General features: G+C 36.1%; 2 protein-coding genes across 2 annotated transcripts in view; one reads left to right on the top strand and one right to left on the bottom strand.

Moving 5' to 3' along the window:
- The window catches only part of BRI3 (brain protein I3), a 51,366-nt gene extending 45,398 nt beyond the window's left edge, over positions 1-5,968 (top strand). The window contains exon 3 of the mRNA XM_075058320.1: positions 5,824-5,968. Coding sequence (XP_074914421.1) covers positions 5,824-5,920 — 97 coding nt within the window. The 3' untranslated portion in view covers positions 5,921-5,968. The remainder of the gene's footprint in view (positions 1-5,823) is intronic.
- The window catches only part of BAIAP2L1 (BAR/IMD domain containing adaptor protein 2 like 1), a 44,219-nt gene that overhangs the window by 28,882 nt on the left and 1,215 nt on the right, over positions 1-14,122 (bottom strand). Inside the window, exons 2-3 of the mRNA XM_075058318.1 lie at positions 5,646-5,721; positions 1,848-1,934 (exon numbers count right to left, since the gene is read on the bottom strand). Of these exons, the coding sequence (XP_074914419.1) occupies positions 1,848-1,934; positions 5,646-5,721 (163 nt within the window). The remainder of the gene's footprint in view (positions 1-1,847; positions 1,935-5,645; positions 5,722-14,122) is intronic.

The raw sequence follows: 14,122 nt of genomic DNA, 5'->3' as shown, positions 1-14,122 counted from the left end.
AGTATTTATCTTTTTTTTCCCCTTTTTAAGCAAAGATACTTTTAGAGGCATCTGGGGTGTATCATATTACTTTGCTGAATAGTTCAGTATTGTAGCCCAGCTTCAGAACTATTAAGACTTTTTCAAGAAAATGCAAATGATCTCTCTCGGACTCCTAACCACATTATCCTGCGTTTTCCAATGTTCATTGGCTTTCCTTATCTCTAAATTAAGTATCTATCAGAGTATGCTGGAAGAAATCCAGAGTTGCTGTTTTCCTTAAGAAGAAAAGATTTTTCCACAGTAACGGTTTAAGTAGAAGATGAACAGAAAGCAGTGTTAGAAGCCTGACCCTGAAGAAGGCCATGTTTTCTCAATACAGTATATCTAGAAAAAAGTTTATAATTGCAGGGAAGAATTTATAGTTAAACAAAATTATATTTTCAATCACAATTCTGTATTGTCCCCAATAATAGGAAAAAACAGTTATTTTCAGAATTCAGCTCAAGACTACCCAATGATAATATTTGCAAACAAGCAGACAATATCCCACAGTCATACAAAGTTCAATAAATAGATTACTTCCATGCATTTGACCAACTGCTTGATTGCAAAAATTGTAATTATGCATTTGTTGATATTTTTATAAGACTCTGTATGGTTATTACTTTCAACTTTCTCATACTTTTGTTCTATAGTTTGAAACCAGCAACTCTGCTTTCTGTAAACAACCTGCAAAGCAAATACAGAAAGCACCTACATTAGGACTGTTTGCTTTGTACTGTTTGCTGTTCTGCCGCTCCCAACTTTCAACAGAGAATGTTAACACTCACACAAAAGTGGTTGCAGAACAAATCAAAAATGTATGCAGGCACATAGAAACCAGTGGCCACCATTCAAGAAGAATATTTCCCCTCAATTCTGCTTCAGTAGAATCATTAAAAACACATTTACTAAAACCATCCTTTTTAATCAGCTGAATTAACGTACTATTGTGAGTTACAGAAGCAGATGCATGTTACATCACTGAAAAAGTCCGACATTGCCCATAATCAAAAGTTCAGAGACAAGACACTTTATCAAGTTATTTTTGTCAAAAAGCAAATAAAGGCTTTAAACAAAGGTTTCCTCTTTACAGTATAGTTCCTGCTTCTTTGTTTTGTAGTGATATTGGAATCTTTTGTCAGAAATGTTACAAATACTTTGATGCCAACTTCACTTTTGTAGATTGAGCAGTATCATTTCAATGCCAGCCAAAGGAGTACAAAATGAAGTGCTGATGACAATCTTTCAAAAATTCACAAATTATTTTCAGAAAAGTACAGAACTTGGATTAATTTTACATTAATGTAAATGTACTACATCTTTGACTCTACAATTTCTCTTTCAAAAGCTTAACTGGAAAATAATGCATCTGCGAACTTTTAGTGATATACTTGATCAAAAATACTGAAGTAGAAATAAACTCTTCACAGTGGAACTCATCCAGAATATTGTTTTAGTTTAGAACTGCTGTCATACGCTAGGACTCCTCATACCAATATTCTGTTGCAGAAATATTTCAACATTCATCTCTGTACTAAAAATCAAGCTACGCATTTTTCCATATTTATTTATCATAGAATTATGTGATCTTAAAAAAAAACCACATGCTTTTGGATGCATAGGCACAAATATATTCACAAAAGTGTCTTAAGAAATAATAGACCTTAAAGGAATCTAATTCCTTCCACTTATGTGTTATTTAAGAGTAAAACGCACTTTTTCTGATCCTTCTCTACTTCACATTAGTTCTGCGAACTGCCAGCAGGAAAACAAAAATAAAGTTTATATTTTGAAGTAATTTTTAAAAGTGAGATTTCACTTACCTAGTTCTTTAGAAACTGGAGAATCAGCTGATATATCCCCAATCTTTGCAAGGCTATCATAATATGCTCTTCCAGCCACTACCATAGCTGGGGGGGGGGGGGGAGAAAAAAAGTTGTTAAAAAAAAAAAATCAAAGTATTTTCCATTTTCATTAATCTATGATCCTATGAAATCCTGTAATCTAGGGCACATAGTAAGGAAGAAGGGGTATATGGCAATAAGGAAATTCTGCTATCAGAGAAAGTTACGCAAGTCCCTGTGCTATCTGCTGATTTGTGAAACCAGGTAACAAAGATAGAACAGCAGAATATATTACTGAAGTTTCAGCCTGTTATTCAGTTCCAACTTTCATGCATATCCAGGAGCAATGAGTGTCCAGTGGGTAGGTTTAGCCATAAGCCATTGGTCAGGACATAACAAAATTCCTTGGTACAGATAAAACTGTTGGAAAAAAGCAAAATGCAATCCCAAAGTTACTCGAAATGCCAAGGTCTCTGCCCCGTTATTGGCCAGCCAGACCACTGATCTGAGAAATGGCTACTGGCCATGAGACAATGGACCTACAATTGCAACAAGGAGACATGGAGCCCTTCAAAAGCAAATCATCATTTACTGTTTAAGTTGGCTGAAAGAGTAACTCACTTCAAAAAAAACTATGATGAAATACAGTTCGCCAGGTGGGATATATTTAAAAGAAAAGTGAAATGTGAAAGGCTCAATACATCTGATACAACCACTTCTAAAAATTACCATTATGGATAACACTGTACAGTCATCGTATACTGCAATTACAAATATGATTTCTTTTCAAAACAATACATTGAAATCTGAGGATCCTACATACAAACAGCAACTTTTTCACTTTAAGGAAATTTTAGGCCTTAAATGCTAAAACTTCAAGAATCAAGTCTCTGAAAGATGATGTTCAGGTTATGGAGATAACCCATTTGGCATGCTTTTCTCAATTTTCAACATCTCATCAATGTTCCTAAGATTATTATAAATTATTGTTCAACAACTTAGTGAGCTTAAATGTTGGAAGATCTCTGGTTTCTTAGACACATATGGAAAATTAGCATTGATATGTACAATTTCTGCACAGAGTTATTTTGACACTCGAGGAAAATGCCTACTTTTGTCTTCATCACTGAACTCAGGATGGCAGAGAAATCTGTATTCCAAGTACTTTAAGCAATAAAAATCTCAGGCAACAGGCACATATACAGTTTAGGAAGAAACCTGAAGGTTTAACATTCCCAACCAAAAAAGACAGACCCTAGTTAACACTTGGATGTTTATCCCCCCCCCCCCCCCCCCGGACAGTTCCCCCCCTTTTATTGTTTATAGTTCAATTCCAGTTTTACAGGAACCAATAAGCTCTTAATATATATCACTGAGGTGTCAGTTATTCTCAGTTAATCATTTCCTGGTTATAGCCGATTTAAACAGCAAAGCCAGTTTTGCTAGAATGAACGCAGAAACATCAAGGTTCAAACTGCAGGGAGGCCAGCAGTGAGAAACATTTGACGTATGTAGTAGATCTACAGTGGTTGCCTTGTATCCTCACAGTATCTAGAACTGATCTGCACACCACAAAAAAAAAAAAACAAAACCAAACCCAAACCAAACAAACTAGCAAGCTTTTATTGAAAGGCAGTGAAAAATACTTACTGAAGTAAGTTTTCATAATTTTTTGTATTAGTACATTTTTAACCTAAAGTGGAAGCTAAGCAGACTCTCACTGTTGACTTTAGAATACTTTTTTCTGAGAGGAATATAATTGGCAACTGCCAATTATAGTATTTTAGGTCTGTATTTTACAGTTTTTACTAGCAAAGGTGACATCTTTGGTTACCTAACAGTGTATTCACTGAGAAGCCTGAAACTCTTCCAAATGAAACAAAGATTCTTTTTGAGGCTCTGTTGCATTACACAAGAGTAATTTCTGTCTAAGCAGCATCTCATAGGTGCTCTATAGTCAAACTTTCTGCACAGAAGAATTATACTGGTGCTACTGATGGAGCAGTATGCCACCCATACGCAAAGATCTTATGCCACTCCAACTCTTCCTATCTAATGTTTTCTCAAGATACCCCCCCCAAGTCAATCTTTTATCCTAATACAGGCACTAAAAAAAAAAGGAAGAAAATGTGCAATTTCTTCTGTGCTAACGAAGCTAAAATGAAGAACTCCACTTGTATAGTCTCTTCACCAGTACTATGGCTAGTAAACTACTTCTGCAGAAAAGGAGTTTTGACCTTTTATCCTCAAAATATATAAGAATACATTATAAAACTCACAAGAACTTCTGATAGTTTATGTTCTTTGTCAGTCTACTCTGACTTGTTTGGAAAGCTGCAAAGTATTTGTTTAGCAACAGAGTATTTACTCCTTGTTACACATCTATTTATACCACTCAGAATTTATAGAGAAAAGATTAACAATTTATCAGAGTCCAAAGATGACTTTAAGGTAGTTTCTCAACAGTTGTTGCAACGTTGTAAACATTTATTCATTTGAAATTAAGCTTCACACTAGATATGCTTTATCAGCCAGTCTTAAAAGGCAAACTTGCTTGAATACAACGCCTATCAGCCTCTCCAGCGCTGCTGTGCAGTTATATTGTGAATTACTGATGACAAATCGAATTAAAAGAGAAGAGGCATAATGTAACGTATCAACAGTAAAGTTTGTGAAAAGCAGAACTCTCAGAAACTGATATAAAAATCTTTCAACCAAACATGAAAACACTTGTTATTACTTCTGGTACTACCTATAATCCCTTAGGTTAGGTATTAGGTAACTACAACATTAATCCATCAGGTTAGGCATTACTGCAAATAAGTCAACAATTCCCTATGTTCATCTCCAACAGGGTTTGGTTTTATCTTTTTCTCCAGCCTGGTCTAAAATTTGCATGAAGAGAGATTTCAATGTCTATTTGGCTATGCACTACTTCTGCAGTATCACATTTCTCGGAGTACTAGATTACAGGTAGGAGAAAGACATGCCACAGACTTGAACAAAGCGAAATTAGAGAGATTTTACATTGCTTTAATATGGTATCAAGCAGCTCAACAGGTCTGCATAGGTGAAACGGAGCAAGCTCTAACAGGTCTGACAATATAAGCTTTGGGAATCTAGAGCCCAGTCTTGGAAACCCATTCTTAGATAGATAGTTCCTGTGAAGTCAATAATGGAAGTAAACCACCACATTATAAAAACTTTGAGAGGCTGGGTCTTTAGATTCAAATTTATTTATTCCAATTTTGACTCCATTAAAAAGATATCCTCAGGTTTAGTATGGACAAGAAACAAAAATAATAATCCACTCCTGCAAGTCTTACTCATTCAAGTTGTTCTGTCCACAGGGTTACTTAGGTAGTGATGTGTACAGGTGACCAGGAACAGATCTAAGAATGTGAAATATCTTTGGAAGATATTTCCAGGGAAAAAAAAAAAAGAGAACATCTAATTTGCAAAACTTTGCATTTTTTTTCCATTTATATTATTATTCTAATGTGAGTTATTAGGCTTTATGTTCAATTTATTTTGCAGTAGCTCTGTGCCTAAGTGTTTGGGATGCAACTTCTGCAGGACAGTTTAAAAAAAAAAAAAAAAAGGGTGGGGGAGAAGGTACATATGTTTGGGTGGTTGCATTTTTTTGTTAGATTTTTTTTTTCCTAATTAGACACACCCAAAGTTCAACTTGGAAATTAAGCTTATACACAACCCTCATATCCAGTATGTATATTAAAATTAAACATTCTTTCTAAAGTTTGCATCTGGAAGACTTACCATTAACAGCTTTTTCATAATTCTTCCCCAGATTTATTAAATTCCTCAGTCCTGGATTGAACTGTTCCATAACATTCTAGTGAACAGAAAACAAAATCTGTGTTATAGCCAAGGCAATTCAACAGTGGATGAAAGTATTTATCTCAGTGTTACTTAGATCTAGTTTTATGTTTCATAGGTACAGCATACATCTGAAAAGTCTGTGGATGGATGAAAAATATAAGACTTGGAAGAGGAGAGAAAAGGATGGAAGGGAGAAGAAACTGAGCTCTTAAGATCAACAAACTGGAAAAAAACCCCTATTTCAATAAGGGTAAAAAGGAATCTGGCTGTTTATAATACAAAAAGATGTCAAGAATGTGATAAAAGCTTGTACAGATCCTTCTTTTATGGTAGGTGATGGTGAAATAAGAATAAGAGAAAAACATTTATCCACTACTTGTTTCATAAGGTCAGACAATAACAAGAACTTTCTGACAATGGTTCAAGATTTGAGCTCTTCCCTGCCCTGCCCCTCGCTGAAAAAAAAAATATTTAAAAAAAAAGCTGGGAAAAGGAAAACAAGAAAATAAATTTACCAGATATCTGATTAGGGGAAGACTAAGCACTTCATTAATCTTTTCTAAGTTACAGATAGCATTTAGGGAAATCAGTTAGGGTTTTTTTTTGTTGGGCTTTTTTTTGTTTGTTTGTTTGAAAATGCTGCCTGCCTTTTATTGTGCAAAGTTGTAGTTCTTTCAGAAAGAAAATGAAAATGGTGACTTTATTTAAATAGAAGGAGTTAAAAAAAAAAATCTACTGCAGCTGCTTTGGCCGTTAAATACAATTATTGGCTGAAACAACCAGAATCTGAAATCCAGCAGCTCCAAGCATGACTACTCTCATACCTAGCAAATTCTATAAACTGATGAAGTGGTAGAAATTGTGACTGGCAGTTTCACAGTGCAAGAAAATAGCTACACCATTAAACAGAAAAGTTTCAACTCTTTGCAAAAAATAGAAAATAAGTTAAGCCATGAACTATGAATCCAAATTTGAATTTGCCCAAAGTTGGGGGGTGAAGAATTGAGGAGAAGAAGCTTTTGCCCGCTCCAAAAAGGAAAATCACCCACAAAGTTCAAGTTGCCCCTACACATAGGAAAGCTTCAGTTTCCCTCTTTCTGATCTAAGACAGTAACTGTCCCTCCTCCCCCACAGATCAATATTCCAAAATTACTTTTATCTTGTTATGAGCACTGAAAAAAGATGACATGCTGATATAAACGCAGTAGTTATTCACTCCTCAGAATCATGCCCTTTAAGACGTCTCAAATATATGTAGCATAAATAGCAGTATTCCAAGATATTGGATGTTGCAGTTAACTTTTGAACAATGCTAAGTTTGAAAGAGGCCTCTGAGCTTCACTTATTTGGTGGCTTCTTGGTTTCTTCAGGTAGAATCGCTATTTGAATTAAAGATACAGCATGTTTGCTTAACAAAACTCCATTTGTACACATGTAAATAACCACCGCTGAACAAGTATTCTAGAATTTGCCATATGTGCCTGGTCATTTAATAGTCAAGTAACCACAATGTTCTAATCCTTTCTTTTCTCTCTTCCATACAAAATACAACTTCATATAACACCAGCTGCTAAGTCTCAGGAACAATTTGGTAATGAATATTTGCTTTTTCTTTTAAAATAAAATTAACACAAGCCCTCTATTTCCATAGAGGACAACCTTAAAAGTTTTTGCAGATTCTAGACCTTCTTTTCCCAGAATCTTCTTAACAAAGCTATAGCTGTGACATTACTCTGTAAAATTTTATTGTCATGAGAGGAAGGTCATGTGATACCCAAAGACACCATTCTGTTATTCTTACTATTTTTATGACACAACTCACATCTTTCTAGATACTGTTCACACAGCAGAACTTTCAAGTTCAAGGAATTCAAAACAGACACTTTCTGTTTACAAGAAATACAAGACACAAGACAAGTGAAATAGTATCAAGCTTTTGTCTGTTATACTACTAACAGAATGAAAATATTTATATTTAGTACATACATGGACCCAGAAAAAACAGGAATACTATCACATTTGTCTTATTTTCAGGCAAGGTCATTCAGACCGAATTTTATTATTATTTTTCAAATATAGTGCTATATCTGAACTCCAGTCAATTTAAAAAGTGAAGACAAAAATTAACTCCAGATTTCACCAATAATACTTTAACAGTCATGTTGAATAAAAAAATATAAATATTGAAAAAAGATATAAAACTATTAGGTTCTGATACTGGTATAGTATATATGACATCAAAAGCAGACACAGAACAACAATACCTAGCCCCTACTGCCTTTATTTGTTCAAATTAAATGCAACTGGGATTGTTTTCCGGTCTATACCATTAAACTCTTACCCACCCAAACATGATCACTGCAAGTGAACTCCCTATTGTCCCCAGGCCCTTGATTTGTGTTAACTCACAAACCACATCCAGAAATCATTTGGGAAAGCATGTTTCAGGTCGGGCCAACAATGCCAAGGGCTATTCTAACAACTTAACAGTATGGATTTTCAAGCTCTAGTGTCTGGGAACATCCCTCCTCCCACCCCAACTCTTTAATTTACTACTGTAAATGCTGCTGCTGTGCCTCTGTTGCTGTCGCCATATCTGAGGCAGTGTGACTGTGAGGCTTTTGTTCCAACAGGTAAGCTATCTCTTCCTATTCCAACTTCTTGCCGTTTCTTCCTGGCAGTGTACTAAAGATGATGTCTCTTGGCATATATGGAGTCAGTGAATCACAAGAAAAAAAAACAACAGGTAAATTAGGGGATTATGTTAGGATAGAGCCCTGTATTCCAAGGATATGGAGGAGAAGAAAGGGCTACATGACGTTGAAGCTGTGTGTATCCATGGCAGGTAAGAATCCCAATGTCACCTTGAATTGCATCCATATACTGAAAATAATTTTCTTGAAAGACAGTTCCTGTCCCTGCTTACCCTGCTCCTCGCAACAAAAACTTAGAGTAAAATCCTTACTGCCACCTACCCCCAAATTCTAATGGTGACATAATAATTATTGGTCTTGAAATACTGATTTTTAAAATTACTCTTTTAAGGATTCAGGGGTTAAGATTCCAGTTTTCTTGACATCTTCTAATTCAGATTTCAAACAGTGATTGCACCTCTGTCATTAGTTGTTTTCATTTAGGAGGTAGTGAACAAAACCCAACAAAAAAAGCCCTCAACAGCTCCCCTCTCTGAAGCCAGACCCTGTAGCTCTTTATTTTCACTAGACAACTTGATATATATCGGGTATTCACGTATAGCAGATATAGACCGCATTGTGGAAACACAACAGGTCCACTGAAACACAGAGAATTCCGAGGAAGAGCTCCAGTACATCAACATCTGCTCAACATATATGTAAAACTGCTGGGAAAGATGAAGAAACAATTTATAGCTCAGTGCCTTCAGTAGCTGGAAGGCATACAACTAATGGATCTTTTCCCCATTAGACCAAGCAGTCTCTGGAAGTTTTTCAGCCTTTGCGCTGCCACAGTGGTTGATTGTTAGCAGAAGTGTCTGCACCAGTTTCTAGACGTGAACGCCTGAGAAGCAGCAAAAACCTTTGCAATGGAAATTCCCCTTTGGAATTTGCTTGGTTTAACCCAGGGTATGGTTAGCTGATCCTCACAGCACTGTGCAAGGCTCATCCACTTTCCTAAGGGTTTGTGTTCAATTAAAAGACTTAGCTTCCCCCCAACACTGGGTCTCCAAGATGATCTAATGAAATAATTCTTAGATGATTTTCCTCTCTTCAACATTAGAAAGAAGCATAATACGTATTTTTTTCTTTCTACTGAAGACTAGATTCTTAAACAAGTGAAAACCTGGCCGTGCTTCTAGTGCTCTTTTTATACAGTTAAACCACTGTTGCTGTCTTTGAAGTACTGTCCAGGAAGAAATATCTAGCACACTTTTTCAAAAAGAGAGACTGTCACTGGCAACTCCCTCTTCAGGATCAGGTATAAATTTGATATTGCCAAGACATTTCAGATCAGTTAAAGCGATTGTAATATTTTGTTCAGCTTCAGAAGTTATAGGGGGAAAGAGCCACTCAGAAACCAATTTGTATAGCTATTTTTTCTTATGATGTCTTACAGTTTTACAGCTTCTCTTACTTGCAGTCCAAGGAAAAGGTCATGAAAATGAGTGGGACTGAACACCAGTGCAAAACTGCAAGTCATACGTTAAAGCTAGATCTCAAAACTTCTAAAAAGGTAGAGACAGACAAACAAAGAAGAATTTCTGATCAAGAGAACCACTAATTTTAAATTGTCAAAAGTCTCAGAAAATATCACAATCTTGTTATCTACCATGGGATACCACATACAAAGACATGGGAATAAAACTTCTGTCTTAATCCAAATGGACACCACAAAGTAAGAAAAAACCTGGGAGAGACACAGTGGTTCACAACACATCATTTCCCTTTACAGTGAGGGACACACACACCCCCTCCTAATTGTCAATCCAGTGTCCTATATTCTAGTGACACACTACCTCTCATGAGCAGAATAATTAACCAGAAGAGAAGAGGAGGCACATGATCAGATACTACAGCTTTTTATTATTTAAGATGAATGGAAATAAAGGGAAACACTTTCAAAACAGGCAACTGGAAACATCTTTTTATGCAGAGAATTTTAGAATTGGCAAAAGTGACCTTCCAAGAAAAAGCATACGAGAAACCTATTCTGGTCATTTGAGTCATTAAATACTCATATAATCTGGTTAAGAGTTGCTATGTGCCTTTCACCACATGAAACCAATGTGAGTTAACCAGCCTGGTAGCAAGGAGCTGACTGAAGAGGAACAAGCCTTGTATTTCCACTTGTTGTGTATAGGTATTATATCTTCCGCAGTTCCTGACAGTCATATAAACAACGTTAATCTTCAAAACAAATGACAGCCATTGTGCCTTCCTGTAAGTGCTCAGCTTTGCTTTTTACTTAAAGACACACCTCACAGAACAATAGCTCAGCAGGTATGAATACAACTAAACAATGCATAGACTCCCTGTAGTTTCAAGTTTACATCCTGCAGGCACTTTTGCCAGAGCGGATAACACTGTATTTTGGTAGAAATCTGAAATTATAGAACTAGCACAGAAAAGTAGATCTCTATGTCTAACGTTACTCATATTACCATCACTATAGCTACTCATAGCTAACCCTCATATAGCTACTAATAATTTAGTTTAAATTGTTATTCCTCAATTTGGAAAACAGTAAAATTAAGTTTTTGGAAAAAGTCTTTAGTGTTGCTACACTATGTATGAGAACCCACTTGAGAAGATTCGAAAAGCTTTATAGAAAGTAAATCATACTGTGCCCTACTGTATTTGAACCATTTTGTACATGATTGCATTTCATCTCCTCCTTTAGCTTTTTAAATCCACAATACGGTTTCAGACGGGCACAATTAAGCCCTCAACACACCTCCTGTTAAGCTATCTCAGTTGGAAGTTAGCTTAATATTGTTTTAGAACAGGTTTAACAGAATGAAAAAAATAGATCAGGATGCCAGTGTTTATTCAAAAAGACTAATTCTTATGACTAATTATTAGTCAGCTTGATGGAACATTTCTTATTTAAGAGAAACATTTATACATCATCCATCAGCATGTTTCAAATACAAACTTTTTCAGGTTATGAACACATGACTCAGAACAGACTAAGTAAGGTCAAAAGAGAGAATCTGCAGTAAGATAGAACTGGACTTTATACATACACAAACACCCAAAGGCTCCTCTTCCCCCAAGTTAGATTTATATTTCAGTGACACAAAACAACTGCCTTACTGCAGCATGTGCTAGGACCATAGGTGAATTTTAATTTTGGTAAATAAGCCTGGGAGTTTAATCTAATAGCAAGTCTTTTTAAAATACAGAAACATGGAATTTAGGGCTTTAAACTGAATTTACCAGATATATTTCCAGGATAAAACAATATAGCCTACTAAAATAATTCTACATGCCCCTGTCAAGAATGCATGCCTCTCAGGAAAACACAGCACTCTATTGAACAAACGAAGGTGGGGTTGTTTGGGGGGTTTTTTTGTTTGTTTTGGTGGTTGGGTTTTGTGGTTGTTTGGTGTTTTTTGTTTGGTGTTTTTTTTTTTTTTTTAAATTACACTTTGTCTGATAATCAGAATTTCTGGGTAAGATTTACCTGAATACAGAAAAACAGATCTTTAAAATCCAATTACCAACACCAATGAATTACAGCTATCATGCTATTATCAAGAGCTCCGGAAACCTCAAACCACAGGAGCAATATGCGAGCTGCCTGCCCAGCCCTTGGACCACACAGACAGAATGACATGTCTGTAACTCAGTACTTTCCTGTTTTGTCCCCTTTCCCCCGTATTGTGTGTATCATAGCTGGATGCCAAATAGTTTTCCCCCATATACAGCAGATGAAATGAAACTGTATGAGCTGCAGTGACACACAAACACATAACAACTTTCCAGGTGTTACCAATTGACGAAGTCTGTGTGTGAGGGGGTCATACAATGTCCCCTCAACAGCATGCCACACCACTGCAGTAAGTTACAAGGGCAGGGCAATGTCATACCAGTGAACCTCTCAGCAGTTCCTTGGCAAAAGGGAGGCTGTGGCCCTCTTTAGTCATAGGCTTCCACACCCTTAGGCTTCATTTTGCACGTGCCATTCCTATCATGCATTAAAGTGATTATTCAAGTATTACATAAAGAGTAAATGTCAGCCTTGATTTTTGTGTGCACACATACACGTATTTGTGGATTATGTTGTTTATTTAGTCAGGTTAGCTAAAAAATGTTGTTTCCAATGTTGCTGCCAACAAAAAGGATGAACAAGATAAAAATACAAGGGCATTACTTAGCCACCTGATGACTTCTGTAAGTATATTTTGAAGCTTTGTATAACACAGGTTACTACGTATTTAATAAATCCAATGGATTAGCACTGTAAGAAAGAAAAAACGAAACAAAACACGAAAACAGACTAGCAAGGCATTCAATTTAATTTTCTATTATTTTTCCAGGTCACCCAAAACTTGATTTTTTTTTTGAGAAGTCAAAAGCCTGTGTTTGGTCCTGCAGCACACAGATGCCATCACTTCACTACACTGAATTAGTTTCCCCAGACCAAGCCTTTCTTATTGGTAGGAGAAACACAAACACTGCTCCTGATTTTATCAATACCAGCATGATATTTTAAGCACTGTATTGCTAGGATGGTACACAACAAGAGTAGAAGTTACATGAGCATTATTAAACAAAGGAGAGCATGCTCACCATGCAGACTAAAGCACAGCACAAAAAGGTGTTCATTTGTTTTAGATGAGGGAGCTGTGATTACAGTCACAGCAAATGCTGAATACACAGGCTAGTCTTCTCTGCCCTTAAGAAGTAAAGAACTATTTTCAAGATTTTAACTTTGATATGGAAATAACTGCTTTAAAGTAGACCCGGAATCCATTCTCCATCTGAAGCAGCCTTTATACCTTATCTGGATAAAGTTTCAATTTTTAATGAGGGCAGGGCAGGAGGGTTTCCAGGCCTGTGAGTACTAGCTATGTGATGCAACATACCAGACCTCTCAAAATACCCACATAGAAGACATTTCATCACACTATCAACATTAACTTTGTATTACTGTGTTTTTGCTGGTTGTTTCAGTCTTAAGTATCCCTTCAAATTAGTTTAAAAAACAAAACAAAAGGCTAAATTTTCCCAGGAAGTAAGTACTGAACAACAAGGAAGGTTTTGTTTATTTAGAGGTCTGTCGTTCCTTTAAAGCCTAATTTATATTATATCCATTAAAACACACAAGAAATTTTCTTCCCTCTCCTCTGTAAAACTGTTTTAGCTACATTCTGAAAGTCAATAGACAGGGCAGGACATTCCTTTGTCAGCACAGCCCTGAACAGTCAACTTCCCAGGTTTCTCTTCTGTGAGCCTGTATTTACAGGCTGCTCTTCTGAGAGAGCAGAATTTATGTTTGCTTATGGCCTTGCCATGAACATAACTGATATCAAAAAGCACCAGACCGTCTAAGATGACCTGCACCACTTCTAGAGGACAAAATTCATAGCCAAGTAATTTCTTTTTTTTTTTCAGTAGTTTTGCATGAATTTGATATCCAAGTCCAAAGTAACCAAACAGCAAATACAACATGACACCAATACAACTGGACTACTTGAAGGAGTAAAGTTGACTTGTTGGATAACAACAAAACTAACAGCAAAATACTCCAGTAAATGTTTTTAGAGACCTTTGAATAATTACAACAACATCTTCAGAAATATGAAAACATTCAATAGTAAACTGGTAAGATTTAGTAAATAGTAAAATAGAACAGTCCCCCAGAAAGCCCTCCTTTGGGCTCAAAGCTGCAAATGCATTGCAGCTGTAAGTTCATTTGCATGATTAAATGCA

This window comes from Buteo buteo, chromosome 27 (assembly GCF_964188355.1).
Source record: "Buteo buteo chromosome 27, bButBut1.hap1.1, whole genome shotgun sequence".
Classification (NCBI taxonomy): domain Eukaryota; kingdom Metazoa; phylum Chordata; class Aves; order Accipitriformes; family Accipitridae; genus Buteo; species Buteo buteo.
This window is presented reverse-complemented; position numbering and strand designations above follow the sequence as displayed.